Raw genomic sequence first — 27,771 nt, forward strand, 5'->3', positions numbered from 1 at the left:
GTACTATTTAAATATAGTAAATTTGGAAAAAAATTAAGGTAAACTAGTAAAGTGATAGAGAACAGCAATTTCTTACTGGGAAAAAAAGTTTGACAATTCATATTATGAATTACACACAGTACACCTCTGGGACTTTATCTCAGGAAGTCTTTCAAAGGAAGAAAAACATTAGGTGAAATGACAACATAGCATGGAAGTCAAGAAGATGGGCTTTTGGGTTTCAACATATCTGAGCTGAAATCCTGGCTCTGATACTTATTATATAAACTTGAGTAAATTATTTAAAATAACTAAGCTTCAATTTCTACATCTACAAGCTGGAAATGAAAATACCTGATGAAAAGTCCTTAGTGTTCAACAACTGGAAGCTAGCTAAAAGTGAAGAATAAGCCCCAACAGATGAAAGCTGGAAACAAGACAATATAGAATATGATGAAAGCTATGAAAGTTAATGTATACAAACCAGGTGGAACATTAACCAAAAATTTAAAAGATAGTTACGAAGACTCAGACAACAGAATATGTTTAAGACATGCTAAACAAACACATAATGAAAAATTTTCTATGTTTACAATGATAATAGCTAAGTAAAACATGTATGCATTTTTTTCTCCTGCTTCTTTCTTGAGCTCTGCCAGACAAATTTCATGTCAGTTCTTCCCTAACTTGATTTATAGATTCAATGCAATCCCAACCAAAGTCCCAGCAAGTTATTTTGTGGATATCTACAAGCTGATTCGAAAGTTTATATGGAAAAGCAAAAGACCAAGAACAGCTAACACAATATTGAAGGAGAAGAACCAAGTCTGAAAACTGACACTATCGGACTTCAAGACTTACTATTAAACTACAGTAATCAAGTCTGTGTGGTATTGGCAAAAGAACAGACACAGATCAAAGGACAAACAGAACAGAGAACCCGGAAAGAGACCCACATAAATATACTCAATTGATCTTTGACAGAGGCACAAAGGAAACAGAACGGAGCAAAGATAGTCTTGTCAATAAATAATGCTGAAACGAGTGGACATTCTCATTCAAAAAAATGAATCTAGACACTGATCTTACACTCTATGTGTGTTGTCCAACACCATCAAGCAATTAACTCAATTCTCATAGTATCCACCTAGAGATAGCCTCAGATCCCACAGGTTAAGGGCTCAGTCCTACAAGACTGCCCGTCTCCCTCACTTTGGATGCCAATTGCAAATCCAGGTTGTTATCTGCGCTTCTGACCAACTAGGTTCCCACAACCCTCTCCTCCTTTTTGATTAACTTGCTAGAGTGGCTCACAGCACTCAGAAACATTTATTTACATTTGCTAGTTAATTATAAAGGACGTTATAAAGAACACAGATAAAAAAGCCAGATGAAGAAGTACTTGCGTATGTATGTGGGAAGGGATGCACTCCCCTGCATCTCCATGTGTTAACCAACCCAGAAGCTCTCCTCGAACCTCGTGCTTTTGGGTTTTTATGGAGGCTTCACTACGATTGATCAAATCATTGGCCATTGGTAATTGAACTCAGTCTTCTGCCCCCTCCCCTCCCAGGAGGTCAGAAGTGTGGAGATAGGGAATGAATCTAAGTTACAATCCTTTATCACATGGTTGATTCCCCTGGCAATCAGACCCCACCCTTAGGAGCCTCCCAAAAATTATCTCATTAACATAAACTCAGGTGTGGTACAAAGGGGCTTGTTATGACTATCAAAGACACCTTTATTGGGGCTGGCCCAGTGGCTCAGCAGTTAAGTTCACACACGTTTCACTTCGGTGGCCCAGGATTCGCTGGTTTGGATCCCAGGTATGAACCTACGCACTGCTTGGCAAGTCATGCTGTGGCAGGCGTCCCATATATAAAGTAGAGGAAGATGGGCACAGATGTTAGCTCAGGGCCAGTCTTCCTCAGCAAAAAGAGGAGGATTGGCAGCAGATGTTAGCTCAGGGTTAATATTCCTCCAAAAAAAGAGATACCTTTATTGCTCTTATCACTTAAGTATTTCCAAGAGTTTTAGGAGCTCTGTGCCAGAAATGTGGATGAAGACCAAATATACATTTGTTATTATAAATTACATCACATACATTCTTCACAAAAATTAACTCAAAATGGATCATAGACCTAAATGTAAAGTACAAAACCATAAAACTCCTAGAAGATAACATAGGAAAAAACTAGATGACCTTGGGTATGGTGATGACTTTTTAGATACACCAAAGTACAATCCATGAAAGAAATAACTGATAAGCTGACCTTCATTAAAATTAAAAACTTCTGCTCTGTGAAAGACAATGTCAAGAGAATAAGACAAACCACAGACTGGGAGAAAAATATTTGCAAAAGACACATCTGATAAATGACTGTTATCCAAACTATACAAAGAACTCAAACTCAACAATAAGAAAACAAACTAATTAAAAAATAGGCAAAAGATCTTAACAGACACCTCACCAAAGAAGATACACAGATGAGAAATAAGCATATGAAAAGATGCTCCACATTATCTGTCATTAGAGAACTGCAAATTAAAATGACAATACATGTCACTAAACACCTAGTAAATAACCAAAATCGAGAACATTGACAATACCAAATGCTGACCAGGATGTGGAGCAACAGGGACTCTCATTCATTGCTGGTGGGAATGCAAAGTGGTACAGCCACTTTGGAAAACAGGTTGGTAGTTTCTTAAAAACTAGACATATTCTTACCATATGATTCAGCAATCACACTCCTTCTATTTACCCAAATGAGTTTAAAACCTGTGTCCACACAAAGACCTGCACATGGATGTTTACAGCCACTTTACTCATAATTCCAACACTTGGAAGCAACTGAGATGTCCTTCAGTGAGTGAATGGACAACCTGTGGGACATGCAGACAATGGAATATTATTTGGCACTAAAAAGAAATGAGCTATGAAGCCATGAAAAGACATAGAGGAAACTTAGATGCATATTACTAAATGAAAGAAGCCAATCTGAAAAGGGCACATACTGTATGATTTCAACTATATGACGTTCTAGAAAAGGCAAAACTATGGAGACAGTAAAAAGTTCAGGGGTTGCCCACAGTTGGGGGTAGAGAGGGATGAATAGGTGGAGCACGGGATTTTTAGGGCAGTGAAACTATTCTGTATGATACTATAATGATGGATACCTGACATTATACATTTGTCAAAACCCATAGAATGTATATACAACACTAAGAGTGATTTCTAATGTAAACTATGGACTTTGGGTGATAATGATGTGTCATTGCAGGGTCGCTGACTGTAACAAATGTACCACTCTGATGCAAGATGTCTATATTGGGGGAGCCTGTGCATGTGTAGGGGTATGGGTAAATGGGAACTATACTCCTGCTACATGATATGATACACTGTACCCATATCAGATATATGTACTTTCTGGTCATCTTTGCTGTGAATCTAAAACCGTTCTAAAAAAATAAAGTTTTTTAAAAATAAAAGTTAAAAATAAATAACTGAAAACCAAAGTGGTTATGTGGTACTGAGACATTTCCCAATCTTGATATCCAAGAGGTTTAGATTTTGGGGGCTACATAGGGCAGAAGACAAGATCTTGAGGTTGGAGTGAGATCTGCGCATATAGCTAGGCCTCTCCATGGGCTATGTCCTCATTGAGAGGATGGACAAAATCAAACAAACATATAAACCTTACCTGCCAGCAAAAGTACCTATCTGACGTAGAAGCTTGTATATCTCATCTTGAGCTTTGAGAAGGGAAAAAAAATATCTCCTGAGAAGTTATAACCAAAGGTTTCCTAAAGCGGGTTTAGGATTCAAATTCACACAACATACGTGACCCACATAGCCCCAAGAAATGAACACAAAATAATCTTGAGATGTTAACAGTTCTGGGGTGCCTGGAAAAGCCAATCGACATCCTCTCTAACGGAACTCATCTGCAACCCAGGCACTTGCAAGTCCCACAATTAGAGGTCAAGTACGCATGAGCTCACAATTCAAAATTATTGAACACACAAGAAAGCAAACTATTGTGCAAGAGAAACCAATGCGGAAGAGAGTCAAAATAACACAGCAAAATCAGAGCCCCAACAACCCTTACACATAAATTATATATGAGGATTATGTTTATGGAACACAACACAAATTTTATAAACTCTGACAACATAGAAATTATAAAACTAACAAAAGGTGTGTGAAGACAGGGGAAAGAGTAGTGCAGCACACAGGAAAGCAGAAGGAAGGAAATAAAATAAAAGGGGAAATTAACAAATTAGAAAACAGAAAAATGATAGAATAAATAAGTCCAAGAGGTTATTCTTTCAAAAAAAAAAACCCAATTATACAGATAAATCATCAGCTAATTAAGAAAAAAAGGAACAATATATACAAAATAGGTCATAAAAAGGAGGAAATATCTACAAATGCAGAAGGAATTAAAAGACTAATGAACAATCTCCTCATTCAATTGTATGCCGATAAACTTGAAATTTAGATAAAACAGATAATTTCCCAGGAAAACGTATTTTACCAAAACTTCCTTCAGATAAAAGAGAAAACTGAACCAAGCCAACAGTCATAGCAGAAATACCAAGTTATCGAACATCTATTCCCTCCCATCTTCCATCCTCAAAACAGGCCCCGATAATTTCCCAACGAAGTCTCCCTAACTATAAAGGAGCAGATTATCCTAATATGCTACTTAGTGTTCCAGAACATCGCAAAAGAAGAAAAATTTTTCTTTTAAGTGATCGAACTCTGACAACAAAACTGGGCAAAGGCAGAGTTCCACCATGTGGTCTAAGATCCTTCTCTCTTTGTGCCCCTCTGTCTTCAGCACACAGCTTCCACCTTCAGGGGCACCTTGTGGGAGCAACAGGACTACCACAACTCCAACAGCAAGATGCGTGGAAAAACAGTAAGAAGGCATCAGCTTCCCAAAAGTCCTGTCCACTGACTTCATTTAAATTGCTTGGGGCACCAGCCCCGTGGCCGAGTGGTTAAGTTCATGCGCTCCGCTTTGGCGGCCCAGGGTTTTGCCGGTTTGAATCCTGGGTGCGGACGTGGCACTGCTCATCAAGCCACGTTGAGGCAACATCCAACATGCCACAACTAGAAGGATCCACAACTAAAAATACATAACTATGTACCGGGGGGGGCTTTGGGAGAAAAAGGAAAAACAAAAATAAATAAATTGCTTTGGCCCACAAGGAGACTCATGACCACTCCTAGCTACAAGGAAGGCTGGGAAGAAAGTTGCGTTACCATCTTGAATAAAATCAAGATTTTGCCAGATAAAATACAGGAAGCCCAGTTAAGTTTGAATTCCGGATAAACAGGTATGTCAGGACATACTTGTACCAAAAAATTATTCATTGTTTATCTGAAATTCAAATTTAACTGGCAGTCCTGGGTGTCCCGTTTTTTCTAAATCTAGGAACTCTACCATAAGTGAGCAAGTAACCATTACCTTGACTTTTTTAGTTATCACTTACTTTATTAAAAAAACAACCTTTATTACCCAATGTGTATCCCCGGGCATTACAGTTTAGTCTTCCCAATTAAATAAAATTGATATATCCTTTAGGTCTCTTTTAATCTATGGGTTCCTTTTCTATCCCTTTTATTTCCTTAAAGTCAACCTATTGAAGAAGCCTGGTCATTTGACCTATAAATTTTCCAAGAGAATGGATTTTGCTTATTGCAAACTTTACCTCTTTCCTTGGTATTTCTTGCAAATAGGCAGCTGGATCCAGAGACTGGATCAGACTCAGCTTCCCTCCCTTTGGCAAGACTATGAGTATGTGTTCTTTCATCATGAGGCACGTGTTAACATGATCTTAACACAAAACACTGACACTTAATGCATTTACCTATTCTTTGGGGGTTGCAAAATGCTGGTATTCTAATTCTATCATTTCATTTTTATTTATTAATTGGAATACTTTTTATAAAGAGACATTTTAATTTATCTACTATTTGGTTATCTGTTGGCACAGTTCATATAGGAAAGGCAGGATAAATGCTAGATTCTCTCCCATTCTTTTTAAAATCAGTTTTCAAGAGAATGAATTGGTTCTCTACTAGTCTCTGAAGGAGACCAACTTTTAAAAATATCATTTATGAACTCATAGATTTAAACATATTTGATGGGTTTCTCTCCATTGCAATTATTATCATTATCGAAACGCAAACTATCCCATCCTTGGCCAGTAGTAGCCTCTTCAAGTTGGCTCTTGATTCCTCTTGACATTATCCTAGTAGTTTCTGATAGCTTCTTTGTAATCTGACATTAAAAGATGTCCTAAGCTTATCTTGTACATTTCCTGGCTCAGATCTGGAACTGGCCATTTCTCCAAGAAGCCTTGGGTCCAAAACTGATTCTTTGAAAAGACTAATGAAATAAACAGACCTCCATGAAGACTGATCAAGGATAAAAGCAATAAACACACACGAGAGCATAATGGAAAAATTAAAAGGGAACATAACTATGATTACAACAAAGATTTTAGAACTGATTATTGGATGCTCTGGAACAAATGTATGTTGAAAGGATATGTGAATAAAATGCATAATTTTCTAGAAAAATAAAATTTACCAAAATCCCAAAAAGAGTGAAAAATGAAACAGACCAACTACCAAAGAAGAATTAAATTATCAAAGACTCTCTCTAGAAGCACCAATCCTGGTCTATTTTTCAGGGACATCCTCCCCAACTTTCAAGGAAAAGATACATACTGTGTCTTTTTTATATATACATATTTTATACAAACTGTTCCAAAATTTTTTTAAAGAATGGTATAACCCTGACACCTAAGCTAAATAAGGATAGTTCAACAAAGGAAAGTAATGGCTGACTCGCACTCTTAAACACAAATGCTGAAAGCCTAAATAATAGCAAACTGAAGTAAGCAATGTATAAGAAGAAAATGATGATCAAAGTTGAGTTTATCACAATAATGATGAATCATTTAAAATAAGAAAGTATATCAACTTAATTCACCACATTAACAGATTAAATGAAACAAAAATTCCACTTATCAGTGCTTTTCACCTATATTGTACTGGAAGTCTTAGCCAATGCAATAAAACAAGAAATAGAAAAGATATAAGAACAGGAAAAGAAGAAACAAAACTTTCATTTTTGATGTGATTATCTACAAAGAAACCCAAGAGAATCTATAGGCAAATTATTATTATTAGTAAGAAAGCATGGTAAAGTAGTTAGATTTAAGATCAACATATGAAAATTAATTGCATTCTAATACACTGGCCCCCTGCCCAAACTAGAAAATGCAAATAAATAAATAAAAATTAAAGTACTTAGGAATAAATATAATAAAACATTTTTTTGAAAGACATTAAGGAAGACTAAAATAAATAGAGAGATATATCATGCTAATGGCCAGAGAAATTCAATAATATATAGATATTGTTCTACTCAAATTAATCTATAAATTCAATGTAATTCCAATAAAAATCCCAATAAGTATTTCATGGAACTTGACAAACTGATTCTATAATCTGTGTGAAAGAGAAAAAGGCCAAAAATAGATCTAGTACGCAGAATAATGGCCCTCAAAGATGTTCACATCCTAATTCCCAGAACCTATTGTTAGGTTAGGTAACACGGCAAAGGGGAATGAAGGTTGCTAATCAGCTGACAGTGAGACGGGGAGATTATCTTGGATGATCCAGGTAGCCTCAATGTAACCACCAATGTCATTATGAGTGGAAGAGGGAAGCAGAAGGAGAACCAGGGAGATGGCAGCATGAGAAAGATTTGGCCTAATATTGTTCACTCTAAAGATGGAGCCAAGAGTATGGGAAACCTCTAAAAGCTGGAAGGAGTAAGGCATGGATTCCCTCCTACAGCCTCTAGAAAGGAACGCAGTCCTGCCAATAGCTTGCTATTATCACCGTGAGACCCATTTCAGATTTCTGAACTACAGAAATGTAAGATAAATTTATGTTGTTTTCAGCCATCAAGTTTGCAGTAATTTGTTACAGCAGCAATAGGAAACCAATTACAATAGATAAGATGGTTTCAAAAGAACAAAGTGGAAGGACTTGTCCTACCAACGTAAAGACTTATTTTAAAAATACAGAAATTAAGATAGCGTAGGATTGTTGTTGGGATAGGAAAAGAACACAGAATTCAGAGACAGACCACAAGTATACAGAAACTTGATATATGACAGAGATAACATTATGGATCACTGGGATAAGAATGAACTATATCATAAATGGTGCTTGAACAATGGATATTTTGGTAAATTAACTGCAAAAACTCACTAGCAATTATTCCTCTCTCCCTATTCATGTTCCCTTATCACGTAACTTTAACGCCATCCCACTCAGAGTCAGAGCTCAGCCACATAACTTGCTTTGGCTAATGGAATGTTAGCAAACCTGACACACAAAGGCTTCCACAATGGGGTCTGTCCCCTTTTGCAACCTGACGCCATCATCTGAAGAAGCCCAGGAAAGCTTGATGAATGAGGAGAAATACATGGCTCATTGGTGATATGCCCACCATTCCAGTGGACAATCTCAATCAACTTGCAATGGCAGAGGGACCTAGCTGATTAGCAACTGACCACAGACACATGAAGAAGCCCAGCTGAGCCCATCCTTACAGAATTATAAATTAAACAAATGATGGTTGTGTTACCACACAAAATTCAGGTTCACTTGCCTGATGCACATAAACAAGACCATTAATTATGGCTTTGGGAAACAAGCCTTTGGGAAAAGAAATCAGCTTTATCCTGTGAGATCAATCTGCAGTGAGAACATGGGGCATGTGCCCTCAGATCTGTCTCCATGATTCAGGATTTGAGGTGAAATTTAAGAGGGTAGGGAGAACAGGCTGGCACATGGAATTTCTGGTGGGACAGGTCTTGATTGGTGGGATTCAAACATGTATGGTAAGGTTTTAAACATTTATGACAGGGTTCTAAACATTTATGATGAGGTTCTAAACTTTTATGATAGGGTTCTAAATATTTTTTATGAGGTGGGGAAGGAATTTTAACACTGGATCTTCCTGAATGAGGGACCCCTCACTTCTGATAAGAGTCCAACTTTCAAGTTCCAGTCATGTCCCAGTCCTTGGGTTCCATGGGAAGGAGGATCTTTGGTTCTGTGGTCATTTCAGGTCAAGATTTCTTCTTTTATGCACTCTCTGGCTATGTGACTTTGCAGATTTTCTGAAAGGCAATTCTTAATCACTCTGTTGATAAGAGATGGGGTCAGCTGAACTGGTCCTAGAGGGGCCATGGTTAAGAATCCCTCCTTTTTGTTGTTCACTCCTCAATCTTGAGGGACGCAGGGCAACAACAGCTCTTCCTCCTCCTGATAAGGAGTGTAGGTTGTTACATTTCATCAAATCAGTCTTTTAGTAAGACAGTGATGCAGGTGGGCTCCAAAAGTTAGGCCTATATTGTGTAAGCAAGTAACCATGTATTTAATAAGCAGCATTTCTAGAGAAACAAAAAGAAAAACAAGGTTAATGGTTGAACAAATTATAAACCAGTTTTTGAGCCCAGGGGGCAGCCAGTCAAAGGATTTCTAGATGTCAGAGTCAAAGCATCTTTTGCAGCTTGAAATGTCTCTGATGAAGTCATCAGGTGTTCAGGTATCTTTCTGAATGGCTTACACAGCAACAGACATGAACCTCTCTTAAGTTTATACCAAATTGTCCAGCTTCAGTTTGCAAAGCTTCTGGAAAAAGGGCAGGTTCAGTTCTCAATGATTCCAAATGAAAATGATGGAAAAAAATTTAAAATGTTAGTTTGGAGATTTGTAGCCACATATTTCAAGAGACTGGAAGGATTCAGGATCCAGGGCAGTTAACAGATATAAAACAAAACCTCAAAGACAATTATCAGAATGAGAACCTAATATCATGAATATATACTATAGTTTCTATTGAAATATAATTTTTCTCTCTAAAATCACCCTCATTTTACCAAAGATAGTCAAATTAAGACTAACTGGTTGGCAAAATAAGTCTAGTTTCAATAAGCTTGGCCCAATTATTTACATAAGTACAGCAAGAATAGCAATTGATCATATAGGCTCTTTTAAATCTGCTTTGCTGGAACTTTTCATAAGGAATCTCAGATTGAAACTTAAAGGCCTCTTGAGGCCAGGAAAGCCAAGCAAAGAACTTGTCATCAGACTCCACCTACAATACCTACAGATTTGTGTGAATTCCTCTCTTTTCAAGGTCTCCAAAATATCCTGAGTTTCCTTCTTTACTCAACAGCTAAGGTTGCTGGGAACCCTGTAAGCAAGGGACCAAGCCAATATTTCCAAGGGGCTTTATTCCATAAAGTCCAATCTTTGCTGCTCAAAAGCTGTCTTGTCATATCTGAGTCTGTATGTTTCTCTCAAATACGACATTCCAGTCAAAGCTTTGATAATATAACCAGTGTTTCTAATTGTGTCCTGTTATATGGAGAACGGATTCTTACTGAACTTATGCAAATAACTGTAATGCCATGAAAACAATACTCACTAAGAGTTTCCAAATGCCAAAGGGGTCAGGGAGGGAGAAAAAAGGATAAATATTTCAATTCTTCTTACAAAAGTATAATTTGCCAAATTGCTATATGTCAATATAGCAGTGCTTTTAAGAGAAAAGAGAAAAAGGTTTCCTTAATTCCGGAAAAAAACCAAAACACCAAAAATCAGCAATATCTAAAATGGAAAGTCATAAAATTTATAATCATCCTTATCAGTTCATTCAGTCCTGTGTAATCGATCCCTGATCTTAATCTTCTGTTGGAAGTTTCATGAAGTCATCAATTTCTCCATTAGAGTTCTGTAATTTCTTACCCAGCTCAGTTTTACGATCTGAAAGTTTATCAGAAACCTGTATGCTAGAGCAACTGTCAAAGTCCTTTCCATGAATCTCTCTGAAGATGAAACATACCTGCAAAAACATCAGAGTAAAACAACAACTATCTGCAAGTGACAAAAGACTCAAAAAGGGCAACTGACAAAGCACTTGGCTATTTCTGTGACATACAACACTTCAAGATAATAACTAGAGTTACAGCTGACAATAAGGACAGATCAGAATTTTAGAAATGTTATATAATTTTAAAAACACTTATATCAATAACATTTACTCTCATACTATCATAAGTCTCTGTGAAACAAGGTTTAGTTATCTATTTAACCATGGTGACAATTCCAGATTTTCAGGCCAATGCAGAAAATTAAATAGCTGTAAGAAAAACCTTAGCACTTGTGACTAAAGATCTGACAAAAAAATATCGGAAATTTATTTTGATAAAACATAAAATCCCTACCCTTCCGGTAGGCTCCTGAAAGAAAAAAAAACCCTTCATAATCTCTTTATCAGGAGCAGACTAAAAGTTCAAGAAAATTATCCTTTTGAGAGAGAAAACCAAATTCTAATTTTGTTCCAGCTTACTTTTGACATTAAAACTCCTTTAATTAGATTTACTTCAATCTTAGCCAACTTGATCATGCATAAAACTCTTTTTTTAGGGGTCCTCCTCTACAAACCTTCTATAACTTTTTTCTTACATTCAGAATTGTCCCATGCCTTCCCTTTTTTCCCTTCCTCATACTTTGGGACAAATTTATCTTTCTTAACAAAACAAACAAAAGTATTTCCATTTTTTATAACTTCTTTACTGAAAACATACATCTAATTCTTTGAATACAAAGATGTTTTCCTTATTAATTTTTAGTAGCTTCAATTACATACATTAATTAGAATTTTAACCCTTACAGACCTTAGTGAAACCTAAAAAGTAAGCAATTTTGAACTGTCTTTTATATTAGCATTCTACACACTTTTCATAATTTCTAGAAACATGCTACTTCATAGTATAATTTTTTTTTAAGAAAGATTTGCCCTGAGCTAACATCTGCCACCAATCCTCCTCTTTTTGCTGAGGAAGACTGGTCCTGAGCTAACATCTGTGCCCATCCTCCTCTACTTTAAATGTGGGATCCCTGCCACAGCATGGCTTGCCAAGTGGTGCATAGGTCCTCACCCAGGATCCAAACTGGAGAACCCTGGTACACTGAAGCAGAATGTGCAAACTTAACTGCTGCACCACCGGGCTAGCCCCCATAGTATAATTTTTAGTAAAATATAAGAAATGTTTACTAAGAGACCCAAACATCTTTTAGCTTCTTTGTAATAAGAAGCCAAAAGTAGATAAACTTAGATATGTTTAGCAATAACGTTCCAGTATTTTATCTTATTTGAAAATGACCCAGATAGTCAATGATTTTTATTTTATTTCATTTTTTTGGGTGAGGGAGATTGGCCCCAAGCTAACATCTGTTGCCAACTTCCTCTTTTTTCTGCTTGAGTTAGATCGTCCCTAAGCTAACATCCATGCCAATCTTCCTCCATTTTATATGGGGGGCCAGCCACAGCATGTCTTGATGAGCAGTGTGTAGGTCTGTGCCTGGGATCCAAACCTGCAAACCCTGAGCTGCTGAAGTAGAGCACACGAATTTAACCACTATGCCACTGGATCGGCCCCTCAATGAATCTTTATCATTTAATTTCACCTAGCAAAACTTCAATGTTTCAAGTTACCAGAGAGCTTTTGGAAGTTATCTTAAATATACATGCCGTAACACATAAGTTTACCCAATTCTTTATCTTTTTCACATCTATTTAGTTTACTTGTTCCCAATAATTATTTAGATTGCCTACAAAACTTCATGAGACATTAGACCAAATTAGCTATCATTTTAAGTTATTATTTTTGCTAACCAGTTTTGTAATAGAGATAACATCAGCTTATTTCACCTATAAACACAGAACAAAGGCTGCATCATATCCAATGCTGATAACTCTGAGCACATATCCATTGAAATCAAACCAAGAATCTTAAATAAGTTTTCATTTACCAAAAATTAATTTATATCATGTTAACTTGAAAGACATTTGGGTTAGTTCCTATTACATTTAGAAATAATTTATCTAAATGCTTACTTTAAGCCAATTGAATAGAGCTCTTTAGAAATTATACCATCCTGAGGTAAAATATCATACATATATAACATACATGCACATACACAGAGACTCCACAGCTATTGTTTTAAAATTACTGCCATGAATCAGGTACAGTAATACAAAGCTCCCTAGTTATGATCCAAATATTTTTTAAGGTTTTTTCACTAATATTTGTCGAGAAGACACTCAAGATGCTAGATTGTTGGCAAAGGTGCTGTTATGGCCATTTTTCTTTCCTCTTTTCCTTTTTTTTTCCCCTTCAGTCTTAGGAATTGGTGATGGGCTAGATATTTCCCAGAAAGTTTGCAAGCTCTTTGAGATAAGGGAAATGGGTGGAATCTGAACTGCCTCTAGAGCTGCATTTCCAGTCTTGCAACAATAAAAGAGGTTGACCCACCCTTTCACCTACATTTTTTCAATTTATAAGTTTTTCCAATTTAAGGATCCATACTCTGACCTTTGACAAGCAGGACCTTAATAGTGACTCAAACCAATAAGTATTTATGGCTTAACTACAGATGCAAGAGGTGTCCCCAAAAGAGAGTGCAAAACAAGCATCCCTCACAAGATCCAGAAATTCACTCCCCAAAATAGTCAAAGAAAGCAAAAGCTTCCATTGCACGAGCAGTAGTCCACTAACAAGCAACGAAGCCTGAGATGACAAAGGCCCCAATGGATTGGGACCCCTCATGACAACCTCCCCTGAGAGCTGAGACAACAGGACAAAGAGAGAACATCTTGGAACCCCAGTCTAGTCAACTGGCCACCAAGATACACACCAGTATGTGTGTCCTCCAGATGGCGGAGACCAAAGCGGTCACAAAGCCAAGCTCTCAAGACACAGAACAAGAAAAAAGGAAAAAAATCTCATCTTATATGCACATTAACAGCTTTAGCTACACCTTGAGTCTCTGGGAGCCAGATTAGTATCTAGAAGGGAGGTGCTTTACAGAGTACCTGATTGCATGGACATTTTCTTGAGGTTAGCAGGGGACCTGTCATCTACCCTCTTCCACGACCAACTTATCCTATCACAGGAGTCTTCTTGAGGTGGTGAGTGCCCTAATGGCTCTTCACTGTTCAACCCATGCCCACCAATTTTGCAGCCTTTTCTGGCTTCCAAGAAGCCCCTTAGCAACAGCTTCCACTTTATGCACATACTCCATAGGTGGGCCCTACAGCAAAGTCAACTGCGGCCCATCCAGACAACAGACTTATGGAGACGCCTGCTTCTTGCCCTGTAGTTTTTCCCTTTTTATGACAAATGACCCAAAAGACAGAGACAAGGAAAAATAGTGACCACCTCTCGGAGGAGAAGGATCAATAAACCAATGAGTGCACAGTAGCTCATACTACTTACACATAGCTAAAAGTTGCCCAATTCGGGGAAAAAGCAGCCTAAGGGGCTACAGGTGGTGATTGAATTAGCATTTCCCATTGTTTCAGAATTTAGACATGGCTGGCCAAAAGTATATTTATGCTTCAGCTAGAACGAGATCGTGAGCATTTTGGGCATTCCAGAAACCAAGATCCTCACAATGAAGGCCAAGCCAAGGCTTGCCCCTAATGGCCAATGTAATTCCCCTGAGGCTGACGGCAGTTTGGTAGGGTCCTTAGGCACAAGTGGGAGTGCAACTTGCAATTCTGCCTGACCATCTCTGACTGCAAAATGGAATGCAATTACATTTTTGTCCCACTGTAGTTCTGGGACCCCCACAACCTGACAATTATCAAGCCCAGCCCTCAGGATACAAAACAAGCTTGGTGAGATTCTGCAGTTCTTTGTAAACATTTACAGCTTCTGGAAACTTTAGGTTAAAAAGGTGCAGCGCTTGACTCTTTAAAGATTTCTTTGTTTCTTGGTTCAAAAGCTCAAAAGAAGGCCAAAGGGGCCACTGTAATTTTAACTTATCCCAGGTTATCTTGCCAGCTGTTTATAGTTATTCTCATTTTAGGGAGCTTTGCCCAAGGTGGCCGCCACAAACAAGGTAATTTCTAAAAAGAGTTTGTTACGATCACCGAGAAACTCAGTCCTCAAGAACCAACTTTAACAAAGAACACAGTCAGACACAGACAAACATGATTCTCTGGGACTCTACCCCAGAGCTCAGAAGTCGAACCTAATCCTTTTGAGTGAGTGCCCAAGCGGCTGAAACCTTCTATGGTGTCTCCCTTAAATCCACAATCCTAGCCTTGAAACTTTAACCCAGCAAGAGTCTCATCACTGGGGCTTCTAACTCACAATCCTGAAGAGATATTAGACAATTTTAGGAACAGCCATGTTTTTAATGAGGTCACTCACCCAAAAGACTCCGATCTGGAGCTGTTTTCTTCTCCCAAAGGAAAAAAATGCCTTGGGGCCTAGAGCGGGGTGGGGGGGGGGAAGGGGGGAGATGAGAATACAACCAGTCGAGCCTCTAGATGAAATTGTCTAGTCTGCCACTTACAGTTGACGAAAAGACTCCATATCCTGCCAGGAGTTCCAGAGCCTCAGGCAAGCAGTGACAGGACCTCGTCCCTTTCTGGTTGCCAACTGTTACCACACAAAATTGGGGTTCACTTGCTTGATGTGCATAAACTAGCCAATTAATTATGGCATCAGCTTTTGGGAAAAGAGATCAGCTTTATTCTGTGAGACAGATCTACAGGGAGAACTGGGGGCGTATAGAAAAAAATCTCCATAACCTCAGGTTAGGGAAAGTTTTCTTAAGCTACAGAGAGTATAAAACATAAGGGAAAAGAATTGTCAAATGTGACCACACACCAAAAAACTCACAACTTTGTACCTCAAAAGTAACTATAAACAGGGGCCAGCCCCGTGGCTGAGTGGTTAAGTTCACACGCTCCACTTCAGTGGCCCAGGGTTTCGCCGGGTCGGACCCTGGGCGCAGACATGGCACCGCTCATCAAGCCGTGCTGAGGCGGCGTCCCACATGCCACAACTAGAAGGACCCACAACTATGTATTGGGGGGCTTTGGAGGGAAAAAGGAAAAATAAAATCTTCAAAAAAAAAAGTAACTATAAACAAAGTTAAAAGACAAAAAATAACTATTCAGAATATATAAAGAATATCTACAAATAAATAAGAAAAGAAGAAAAGAAGAAAATAAATGGGCAAAAGACATAAACAGTAAATCACAGAAGAAGAAATTCAGATGACATATTTGTATCTATATCTACAACTATGTATCTATATCCATACCTATATCTCTTCATTAGTAGTCATGGAAATGGAAATGAGTAGCCATTTCACATCTATCAGATTGGCAAAAAATTTTAAATTCCACACTTGAGGATGTGGAGAAAGGGGAGTTCTCCCAACATATACAGATGGTGAGAGTATAAACTGGTACAGTAGGAGACCAATTGGGCAATATCTAGTAAAACTGATGATGACCCACTCCTAGATACACATACATACAACACATGTGCAAAAGGAGACATGTAAGAACATCCAGAGAAAACTTTTTACAACACTGAAAAGCTAAAAACAACCTAAATGTCCATCACCCAAAGAACGGATAATGTGGGAATCATAAACACCAAATTCAAGACAGTGGTTACCTCTAGGGCATAAGGAAGGAGGCGAAATGGGAGGGATACACAGGGGGCATCACTGTATTTGTAATGTATTTCTTAAGGTAGGGGCTGGATACATGAGCGTGTATTAACCTCTGTTCCTATTCATGTGTCTGAAAGATGTCATAAATATTAAATGTCTTTTAAAAATTGAATGAAACAATAAACCACAGTTAAGCTCTGAAGAGGAACTCAAAGATCATGATGCAGAAAGAAGTTTAAGGGCTTGAGTTCTTCATTACGAAGATGCCCCCCACCTGGTGTTAAACTCCAGTTCAACTCAAACACTGGGAATCATTCAGAGATTCCGCCCCAGAGCGGATTCTTTGTCTCTCGGACAGAGAACAGATTAAAATCAAAACAAAACAATAAGGTACAATTTAAGAAGCTAAAGGAAGAGACGGTAATGAAGGCTAACGGTAAAACAGAAGAAACAAATGAAAACAGAAAACATTTGAATCCTGGTACCATGTTTCATAGGTACTAGGCGCCGCCCCCTCCCTCGTGGGCCACCCCCAAGTGTGGAGTTCCATCATACTGAGAAGTACTAGATTACGATTTCTAAGCCATTTGAGATGAATCTCTTATGTCCTCATAGCATGACATACAGTTGTCACCATTTCCTGGTGCATTTTTACACAAAATAAAAATCCTTATCAGTGATTTAATGATTGCTGATGTCAAACTGCTCCAAATTTGCTTTAAAACACACACACACACACACACACACACACACACACACAATGAATTAAGACAAAGCTGAAACAGGGAAACAACGTTCCTTCAGTTTCTGCCCCACAGTGTTCCCTGCTCCTGCTCTGGGTCTTGCTGGCATTAAAATGCAGAGCAAAGGTGAAGCGCTTTTGGGCCCAAGCCAGGGGCAGGAATTCCACTTTCTCCAGGTCAGATGGCAACTGGGACAAACTCCCAGTGCCTGTCCTCTGGTAGATGGCCTTAAATCTCTCCCTGACACTTCACTAATAAAGTTGCTTTTCAGTGGTTTTGCTTCAAGCCTTGGGTACTTTGCAACCCACAAATTCAACGAGAAGCAAACAAAATCAATTTAATCTGTTTTATTTAAAGAACTATTATATTATTTTATTTCCTGCTCTGTTTATGTTGACATATTTCCTATAGCACATTTCCTACTGTACAGTTTTCAATGTTGGTTTTAAAAATAGTGTTCTACATCTCACTGTTTGCAGACGACATGATCTTATATATAGAAAACCCCAAAGAATCCACAGGAAAACTATTAGAAATAATAAACAGCTACAGCAAAGTTGCAGGGTATAAAATCAACATACATAAATCAGTAGCATTTCTATACGCTAACAATGAAGTAACAGAAAAAGAACTCAAGAACTCAATCCCATTCACAATCGCAACAAAAAGAATAAAACACCTTGGGATAAATTTAACCAAGGAAGTGAAAGATCTATACAACGAAAACCACAAGACTTTCCTGAAAGAAATTGATGACGACATAAAGAGATGGAAAGACATTCCATGCACATGGATTGGAAGAATAAACATAGTTAAAATGGCCATACTACCTAAAGCAATCTACAGATTCAACGCCATCCCAATCAGAATCCCAATGACATGCTTTACAGAATTAGAACAAAGAATCCTAAAATTCATACGGGGCAACAAAAGACCCCGAATTGCTAAAGCAATCCTGAGAAAGAAGAACAAAGCTGGAGGCATCACAATCCCTGACTTCGAAGCAGACTACAAGCTACAGTAATCAGAACAGCATGGTCCTGGTACAAAAACCGGTGCATGGATCAATGGAACAGAATTGAAAGCCCAGAAATAAAACCACACATCAAGGACAGCTAATCTTCGACAAAGGAGCTGAGGGCCTACAATGGAGAAAAGAAAGTGTCTTCAACAAATGGTGCTGGGAAAACTGCACAGCCACATGTAAAAGAATGAAAATTGACCATTCTTTTTCACCATTCACAAAAATAAACTCAAAATAGATCAAAGACCTAAAGATTAGGCCTGAAACAATAAGTTTTCTAGAAGAGAATATAGGCAGTACACTCTTTGACATCAGTTTCAAAAGAATCTTTTTGGACACCATAACTCCTCAGATAAGGGAAACAATAGAAAGAATAAACAAATGGGACTTCATCAAACTAAAGAGCTTCTTCAAGGCAAGGGAAAACAGGATTGAAACCAAAAAGCAACCCACTAATTGGGAAAAAATATTTACAAGTTATTTATCCGACAAACGGTTAATCTCCATAATATATAAAGAACTCACACAGCTCAACAACAAAAAATCAAACAACTTGATCAAAAAATGGGCAGGGGACATGAACAGACATTTCTCCAAAGAAGATATACGAATGGCCAATAGACACATGAAAAGATGCTCACCATCACTAATCATCAGGGAAATGCAAATCAAAACTACATTAAGATATCACCTTACACCTGTTAGAAACGCAAAAATAACCAAAACAAAAAGTGACAAATGTTGGAGAGGTTGTGGAGAAAAAGGAACCCTCATACACTGTTGGTGGGAATGCAAACTGGTGCAGCCACTATGGAAAACAGTATGGAGATTTCTCAAAAAATTAAAAATAGAAATACCTTATGACCCAGCCATCCCACTACTGGGTATGTATCCAAAGAACTTGAAATCAGCAATTCCAAAAGTCCCATGTGCCGGGAGCTGTGGCTACATCATTTGATTGGCTGTTCGACAGGGTCCAGCCGATTAACGCTGAGGGGTGCAGGGTCGCCCCTTGGTGAAGAATAACCGGCCGGCCCCTCACATAGTTCTGAAACCTGTGCTGCTTTTAATTGCCCTTCATTCCTTTTCCTTTCTTAACCTCTAGTTTTCACTCCTTTGGGTGGCTGCTTGGGAGGCACTACCTCCCGGGAGAATTAGCTGTAGTAAGAGAATGTGACCACCTGCAGGTAACTTTCAAGATATTTTTCAGTTAATTATTGGAGGAGCACACAGTCCCATTTGAGACAATCAGAAAGGAATCCTGCCCAGATAAGATGTCGAATTAGGTTTATGGCCTCCATCTGGTTAATGTTTCCTTCTCCCTCCAGTTCTTTGTCTAAATATATATGCATCGTCCTTCTAAGTTTGCTGGTTAATTGGATGATCAAGAAGTATCTATATATTATTCTTGACCTTCTGCTTTCTGCTAAAATGTTATAGAGGTTTTCTCCTAAAAGCAATAAATAATAAACAATTGATGAGTAGAAGGGCCGAGGGGTACAGGGATGCCCCTCGGTGAAGAATGGCCTGCCGACACCCCTGATATTTTCTGAATTACATGCATGCTTTCTATCAAGGTTATGTCTATACTTATTTCTGTTTTTTATTCTTGAAGATATATAGTTTAGCTTAGCTTTTCAGCCCTTTACTTTACTAACAAAATGATACTTTCTCCGGCAGTGTGCTTAAGGGACTGTTAGCTCTACAATCTAAAAGACAAAGGAATGCTTTCACCCCCTAAAGGGCGTGAAAACGTAGAGGTTCAACTGCCCACTGAGAATGCAGATGGCCCTGGGGATAAGACACCCTGGAGTCGCCTTTTGTTCCCATTAACCATCTACACTAATGGCATAAATGATTGAGGGAGGCAGGGATGGCTCCCCCAGGATGTAAACAGATGGACTGCTGTCCTGTCCGGAGGCCTGGACCTTCTCTCTTTGATTTAACTTTACCATGAATTACAACAGGTGTCTAGGTACCTATCTCTTTTTGCTTAGAGACAACAAACACTAGTTAGTTGCGGAGAAGACGATCACTAACCTTATGCTATATAGAATGGAATGCTAATAAATATTCTTGTGCTTATTTTTTACTTCCTTATCTCTCTGAGAATATTTGTAGAACTACTTCTGTACGAATCCTGAAAAATATATAAACGACACTTGTGCACAGTAAAGGTGGACTTGCTAACACCAACCAAAGTCTCACGTCCCCTTTATTTTCCCCACATTGCGCCGACGCCGTCCATCCCTCAGGAACCTGGACTCAGCTGGGGTGGGACCCCGGCACCCATGCACCCCTATGTTCATTGCAGCATTATTTACAATAGCCAAGACGTGGAAGCAACCTAAATACCCATCAACTAATGATTGGATAAAGAAGATATGGTGTATATACACAATGGAATACTACTCAGCCATAAAAAAAGACAAATCGTCCCATTCACAACAACACGGATGGACCTTGAAGGTATTATGTTAAGTGAAATAAGCCAGACAGAGAAAGACGAACTCTGTATGACTCCACTCATAGGCGGAAGTTAAACACAGAGACAGAGAACTGATTGGTGGTTACCAGGGGAAAAGGGGTGTGGGGGAAGGGTACAAAGGGTGAAGTGGTGCACCTACAACATGACTAACAATAATGTACAACTGAAATTTCACAAGGTTGTAAACTATCATAATCCCAATAAAAAGTTTTAAAAAAATTTAAAAATCTACAAAAAAGAAAGTCTATAAAAATAGGGTTCTACATAGATTTCCTTTTTTGTTATTGCTGCTTGCTTTTTGTTTGTATTTAAAATACTCAGTTTCCGTTTTCTCTTCTCTTTCAGCCATTTTACTTTTACTTTCAGCCATTCTATAAAGCATCACAAATAACCCTAATTCATTTCTTCTTCTGATAATCAAACACTTATCATTTTCATAAAATAGGATTGTGAGAATATTTCTCACAGGTTCAGCTAGTGTTATGCTTTTAAATAATCACAAATATTTTTAGTGACCTTGTTAGTTTACTGAAATTAAAACGTACTGTCATACTTTTTGGGCCTAAGGAGTACTACCTGTAGAAGCTACCTGTTTTACATCTTACAGAGCATATTTTCTCCAGGTGCTATATTTTCAACTGTTACCAAATTACCCAGTTGCCTGGATATTCTCTTCACCTCGATGGAAGAAAGCAGCCAAATAACTCTCTCATAATCTCAGGTCCAGAACCCACAAAGAGAGCAATCAGTATTAAGACTCTATGACGACTGGCTCTGCTCTTCGGAGAGCATGTCATCATTACCTTAGCCTTTTCTTTTAAAAAAATTAGATTTATTCCTCCTTTGACCTCCTTTCACCAATAAATAAATAAACAAAACCAAACAAAATTCCAATAAAATATCCAACAAATAAAATTCCACGCCTACCACCAATGAAAGTAATAGAGATGTGGTTAACGCTTACAAAGTCTGCACCAAATGCCTTGGATAAATTTACAAAAGAACTGCGGAATCCTGTAATTTATTGGATTGAAAGGAGTTGCTCCCAGGGCCTGCTAATCCTGGGGTGAGGACTCTCGCCACTTCCGCTGAATCATCAGACCTCAGGGAACAGGGTAACATTGTACCCTAAACAGAAAGGTACAAAGGTGAAAGCAAGTTTAAATAGTTTGACTTGGCCCATTGCTAAAGGGCAGAATCCAGTCAGTTGACAATTTATCCTTTTGCAAAATCAGTTAATCTGAGTTCAGAGGATTTCTTCCAACCGATAGTTCAATTTTCACCACACTTGTTTACTGAGTGATTCTGTCAGTGATTCATTCGACACAGAAGGCACAAGGCCCATTGAACTATGATCTGCAGAGTCTGTGCGGCCAGTGTCAACCTGGCCTTGAACCTGTAAATCCAAATTAACCAAGAGTATTACTTTGGTAATAGGCAACACACTTTTAATTAATATTAACTCATGCTTGTAGCATGAGTACAGAACTAGCGGTTCTCAAGCTGGGCTGCAAATCAAAATTAGGTAGCAGGTTTAGAAAAATACAGGTGCCTAACTTCTCCCGAGAAGGTGATTCAGATGTGCAGTAGGGTTCAAGCAACTGTATTTTTAAAAAGCTTTCCAAGTGATTCGGGTGCATAGAATCGCATCACATAGCCTGCCACACAGATATGATATAAACAACACTACATTATAGAACGGGGGCTGAGTCCATGCTCCTCAAACAGGGACAGAAGAGACTGAGCCAAGGACTACTCAAAGCCACACAAAGAATGGTTTGCGTCTTTCTGGAACGTCAATTTTACTTGACAGATAAGTAGATTAACTAGGTTCAAGATACACTTCTTATCTCTTGCGGTCTAAAGGCTCAACAGTGAATAAAGTACAACAGTGGGCGTGTGCAGCATGGTCTGGGTCCAAGAGCTCAGTTACTCTCGCTTGGGAACCCGGGGTCCTCATCTACAGTAAAATGAGAGTAAAGGACAGACATCCCCTTACATATTTAATTAACGCGTACTACTACGCTTTTCACAGACTGCAAAGCCAAAGCTATGAAAGCATACATCAATACGAGTGGAAGCAAAAGCCTAGAACCCAAGGGACGCGGAAGCATGACAACACGACCCAGAAATGACTTGGCCCAACGACAGTCGCCATCCAGCCCACCGGGCTCCTAGCAGCCTTTGCGGAGCCGGCAGCACCCCGAGAGCGGCGGGGGCGGGGGCGGGGGCGGGGGCGGGGGCGGGGCCCGGGGAGCTCGCCCGCGCCACGCCCCCTCCGCCCCTGCTCTTGGCTCGCCTTCCGCTCCGACTACGCGCAGACACCGATCGCCCTCCGCGGCCCGGAAACGGCTCGGGTGGCGGTCAGACAATGGCGACAGGCCGCTGAGGCTGGCTTTCTTACCTGCTCGGCATAGGCCGCAGCCTATCCTGAGGGCGGGCTGGCTTTAGCCCCGCCTCTCCTCCTGAGTAGAGAAGGGATCCCACAACTGGGCCCTGGCTGTCTTCGGGGTTTCTTTGGCTGGGTGACTCCGTGTCAGCTTGCTCTCCTCGCGCGAGTGCCTCGAACTTTTAGGTGGACGATGTCGGAAAGTAACTCGGCAGAGCGCGGCAACAGAGACGAGGAGCAGGTGCCTGGTGCTAAAGTCATCGCCCAGGCCCTGAAAACGCAAGTACGACTGACCCTCCTAGAGGGAAAGGCGCGGACGGAAGCCGACGCGGGTCTAGACGTTGTCTAGGAGACGCGGAGCGCGGTGCGGGTGGGAGGGAGGTTTGCATGAGGTGTTCCATTCAGCGCCCCGGGAGGGAAGCGAGTGGCGGACGTTTCTCACGCAGTTCTTAGTCCCCAGGGGGTGAAGTACATGTTTGGCGTCGTGGGCATCCCGGTGACCGAAATCGCCTTTGCCGCCCAGGAGCTGGGCATCAGATACGTCGGGATGAGGAATGAGCAAGCGGTGGGTATGGACGCTGGGAGCCGCATGCATTATTGGGAATGATTAATAATAATAGCACCTATTCATTGCAGACAGTTAGCGTTACCAGTATCCCAATACTTTACACGTACCAATCACGACAAACTTATGAGGCAAGAACTATTGTTAATCCTAGTCAATCCTAATTGCTAATCCTACAAAGGGAGGCACAGAGAGGTTAAGTATCTTGCCCGAGGTGACAGCTGGTATTGGTGGAGCCAGGATTTGAACCCAGGTATTCTGGGTCTGGAGTCCATGCTCTTAACACTATACAGCATTATGCTCTGCCAAGTGTGGAGTTTAAGAATTGGTGAGGACAGTTTCCCAATCTGTATCTGGGCCCCTTGTCCGTCCCTCTCATATGTGTGATGTGTCTGTGTATTGTTTGTCTGGCCTGACTTTCCTATTAGGGTGTGAGCTCTAGGAGGGCAGGGATATTATTTCTTCTTGACACATCTGTATCCCCACTGCCTAGGTAGTGCCTGCACGTGGTAGGTGCTCAGGGAGTACCTGGGAGATGAATGGGTGAAGGCCAAGTCTCATGTTATGTAGTAGGCAGCCCTGCAAGGTGATGGGTATCCCAAATGGTAAAGCCACAACTGGAACTCAGATGTCCTAAATCCCACTCCAGTGCTTGCTCCGACATATCCTGCTGACACCTTTCTTAGAGACTTATGGGGAAGCTTGAGAAAGGGAGATAGAACATTTTGTCCATCCAGTCTTGGTTCCTCCTCTGTCAACCCAGCCTCCTCCTTCTCTCAGCAATGCTAGCTTAGCAGACCAAGAATCCACTCCTGCAGTGCCATATCCTGTCAGTCCATCTAAAGCTACCTGTTCCTGCTTTCCACCCTGATGTTGCACCCTGAGGCTCTTCCCCTCTTACTCAGCCAGCTGCTTTGACCTTAAGTGGTGCCCTTCCTCTGCCGTCAGATGTGAGCTCCTGGAGGGCAAGAATTGTGGTGCATTTGTGTGTTACATAACCTGTGGGAGATACAATGAAGGCATGAGGTTTAGTCTTGACCTTGAGGTTAATCATAGTCTGGGAAGGTGAGGGCAAGACACACTGAAAATTTATCTAGTATAATAGCTCTGAATCGATCTATGTGTAAGGAACAGTATATATAAAGGGTGACTAGTTCTCTTTGTGTGGGACAGAGAAGATTACCTGTAGAGGCAAAGTTTGTTCGTGCTGTTTCATCAAGGTAGCTTAAAGGCATGTTGGACTGTAATACTGGATAGGTATGTCAAGGGGAGTTGGTAGAAAGTCTATAGCTGGAAAAGGAGTGTGGACTTTTTTCAATAAGCCTTGGGTGAAAGGTTTTTCTAAATAGGTGGGAGACGTAATTAGCTATGTACTTTCGAAACATGGTTTTCATGGTAGTATAAACTATGGCTCAGAAGGGCAGCTTGAAGTTTTATTTCAGTCCCTATAAGCTTAGTTGAGGGCCTCCTTCAGTCCCAGGTGCTTTGTTGGGTACTGGCTATGGAGATGAATGATATGCACTTGCTGTCTTTGAGGGGCTTATAACCTGTGGAGACAGACACTAACAGACAATTTTATTGTAATACAGTGAGTGCTGTGATAGAGATATATCCAGGGTGCTATGGAAGCCCAGAAAAAGATACCTAGATCAGCCTGAGACTTCAGAGAAGGTTTCCTGGAGGAGATGATGCCTGAGTTGTCTTAAAGGATGAGTAGGTGTTAGCCAACTAGGAAAGAGAGGACAGGCTCTTCTGGAGATGATTGCTAGGTTTGGACTTGTTGACTGACTAGGTGGCTCATGGTGCCACTGACTTAGATTGGGAATACAGAGGGAGGAGTCAGTTTGGAGGGACAAGGTAATGAGTTCACATTTGATCTGAGTGAGTCGGAGATACCTGTAGGACATTCCCAGTGCATGTGCCCCTCAGTCAACCTGACTCTTTGGAGTAGTCAAAGGAAGCCGTAACTAGTGCCCGAACTGAGGGTAATGACGGGATGATTGAAAGAGAATGTGAGAACAAAGAAGCCATCCAAGAGGCAGAAGAGGACTTGGCTCCAAGTGCCTGTTTGTACTGAGGAGAAAGGTGTAGTTGGTTGTGACTTGACCATCTCTCATCGGATCCGTAGAGTAATCAAGACGTATATTGACCAGTTTTCCAGGAAGGAGGCATACTGTGAGGAATTTCACTGTTTTGGAGAGCTTACTGTGTGCAGGCACTATTCTGAGTGTTTATGTGTATTAACTGATTTCGTCCTCACAGCAGTTATGTTCATTCTGTAGATGAGGAAGCCAAGGTACAGAGTAACTTCCCCAAATTACACATAGAAAGTAGGGGAGCTGAGATTTGAGTCAAAACAGTTTGGGTCGAGTCTGCTCTCTTAAGTACTGCAAACACTGTTCTGACTGTGAGTGGAGGTAATTTGGTAGAGAAGTAGATTTTTTATGATCATGAAACCAGTTCCTTTTCAACTTTGGGCATCTATTACCAGAGGAATGTAATTTTTAATATATATTGTTTGGTATTTTGCATTCTGCAACAATATTTCTTACCCTGCTTTAGTAAGTGGGCAATGTTCCTGTACCCAAATAAGTGTTCTTGTTGTAGCAGATATTTTGTTTTATGCATTGTATTTCTTAGGAGTTGTCTTGTTATTGTCCTATGTGAATTTGGCCTTATGTGCAAAGGGAAAAGAGATAAGGGCCAATAGAGAAGAGCAACACAGAGAATGTACAGAGCCTTTGTGCAGCTTCTTAGTGGCCATATGGTAGTGGTGCCAGGTAAGAGTATGATTCATAAAAATTTATTTTTAATTTTTGACACTTATATTCTTAACATGGATTTACTTAAGTTCAGTATACCACATGTAAAGTTGAATGGAGGTTAAAAAGTACCCAATTTATTATTATTTCCCAAAAAATGAGAAGAAATAATACTGGAAAAATGATGTCCCAGACTAAGAAGAAGGATTTATCTGAGACGGCTTTTAGCATTTTTCCAGGTTATCTTGTGTTTAATTTAGCACCTCCCTTTTCTTCCTGTTATGAGCTGAAGTGCAGTTTAAAAGTGAAAAATAACCACATGCAGGCCATAAAGGACCTCTCCACAAATCTCCAAGGATTGAAAACATACAGTATATACAGCCTGACTATGTGGAAATAAACTGGAATTCAATAACAGAAAGATAACTAGAAAATCCCAAAATATTTGAAAATTACTCAATTGATGCTTTGTAAATATATGAAAAGATTAATAAAATCAATAAACTTCCAGATAGACTGAATGTTCAAGAATAAAAGAGGAAAAATACAAATTACCAATAACAGGAATGAAAAAGGAGACATCACTGTGGACCCTAATTAACCAATGGGTTGAAGAAGAAATCACTGTAGAAAACATTTTGAATTGAATGATAGTGGAAAGATAAGATATCAACCTTGTAAGCTATAGCTAAAGCAGATCTTAGAGGAAATAGTTTTAAGTGAATCTCTTAGGAAAGAAGATAAAAAACCAATACTCTGAACTTACATTTAAGAAGCCAAAAAAAGAAACCAAGTTTAAACCCAAAATGAAAGGAGTAAAATAATAAATACAAGAGCAGAAATCTGTGAAATAGAAAACAAGTCAACAATAGAGAAAAAATTAACAAAGACAAAAATTGGTTCTTTGAAAAGATTAATAAATTTAAGTCTGTAGCAACACCGATGAAGAATAAAAGAGAAAAAGTGCAAATTGCCAATATTAGGAATAAGAAAGAGAACGTTCCTGTTGATCCTGTAGATATTTAAGCAATTGTAAGAGGATATTATGAATAAACTAGATAATACGGACAAATTCCTTGAAAATCTAACTAGATTAGACACTAAACCATTATTTGAAATTTACAGGTAGAAAAGTACTTGATAAAATGGAAAGCATTTCAATTCCTCCTTTACCATTAAGTTCTGGTCTCTAACTTAATTGTAGATTATTATACACTGACCCCAATA

General features: G+C 39.4%; 2 protein-coding genes across 9 annotated transcripts in view; one reads left to right on the forward strand and one right to left on the reverse strand.

Annotated features, from left to right (window-relative positions):
* Positions 1–23,542, reverse strand: part of BTD (biotinidase) — a 40,225-nt gene extending 16,683 nt beyond the window's left edge. The window contains exon 1 of the mRNA XM_008536124.2: positions 23,233–23,542. Coding sequence (XP_008534346.2) covers positions 23,233–23,243 — 11 coding nt within the window. The 5' untranslated portion in view covers positions 23,244–23,542. The remainder of the gene's footprint in view (positions 1–23,232) is intronic.
* HACL1 (2-hydroxyacyl-CoA lyase 1) overlaps positions 23,133–27,771 on the forward strand; it is a 33,391-nt gene continuing 28,752 nt past the window's right edge. For 2 of the 8 annotated variants that reach the window (XM_070576005.1, XM_070576007.1), the window contains exons 1-2: positions 23,361–23,500; positions 23,678–23,782. In XM_070576005.1, the coding sequence (XP_070432106.1) occupies positions 23,772–23,782 (11 nt within the window). In that variant the 5' untranslated portion in view covers positions 23,361–23,500; positions 23,678–23,771. Of the gene's footprint in view, positions 23,501–23,670; positions 23,783–27,771 lie in introns of all 8 variants that reach the window. The other 6 variants (XM_070576006.1, XM_070576008.1, XM_008536126.2 and 3 more) reach the window with 5 other exon arrangements.

Source organism: Equus przewalskii, chromosome 15, assembly GCF_037783145.1.
Source record: "Equus przewalskii isolate Varuska chromosome 15, EquPr2, whole genome shotgun sequence".
Lineage (NCBI taxonomy): Eukaryota > Metazoa > Chordata > Mammalia > Perissodactyla > Equidae > Equus > Equus przewalskii.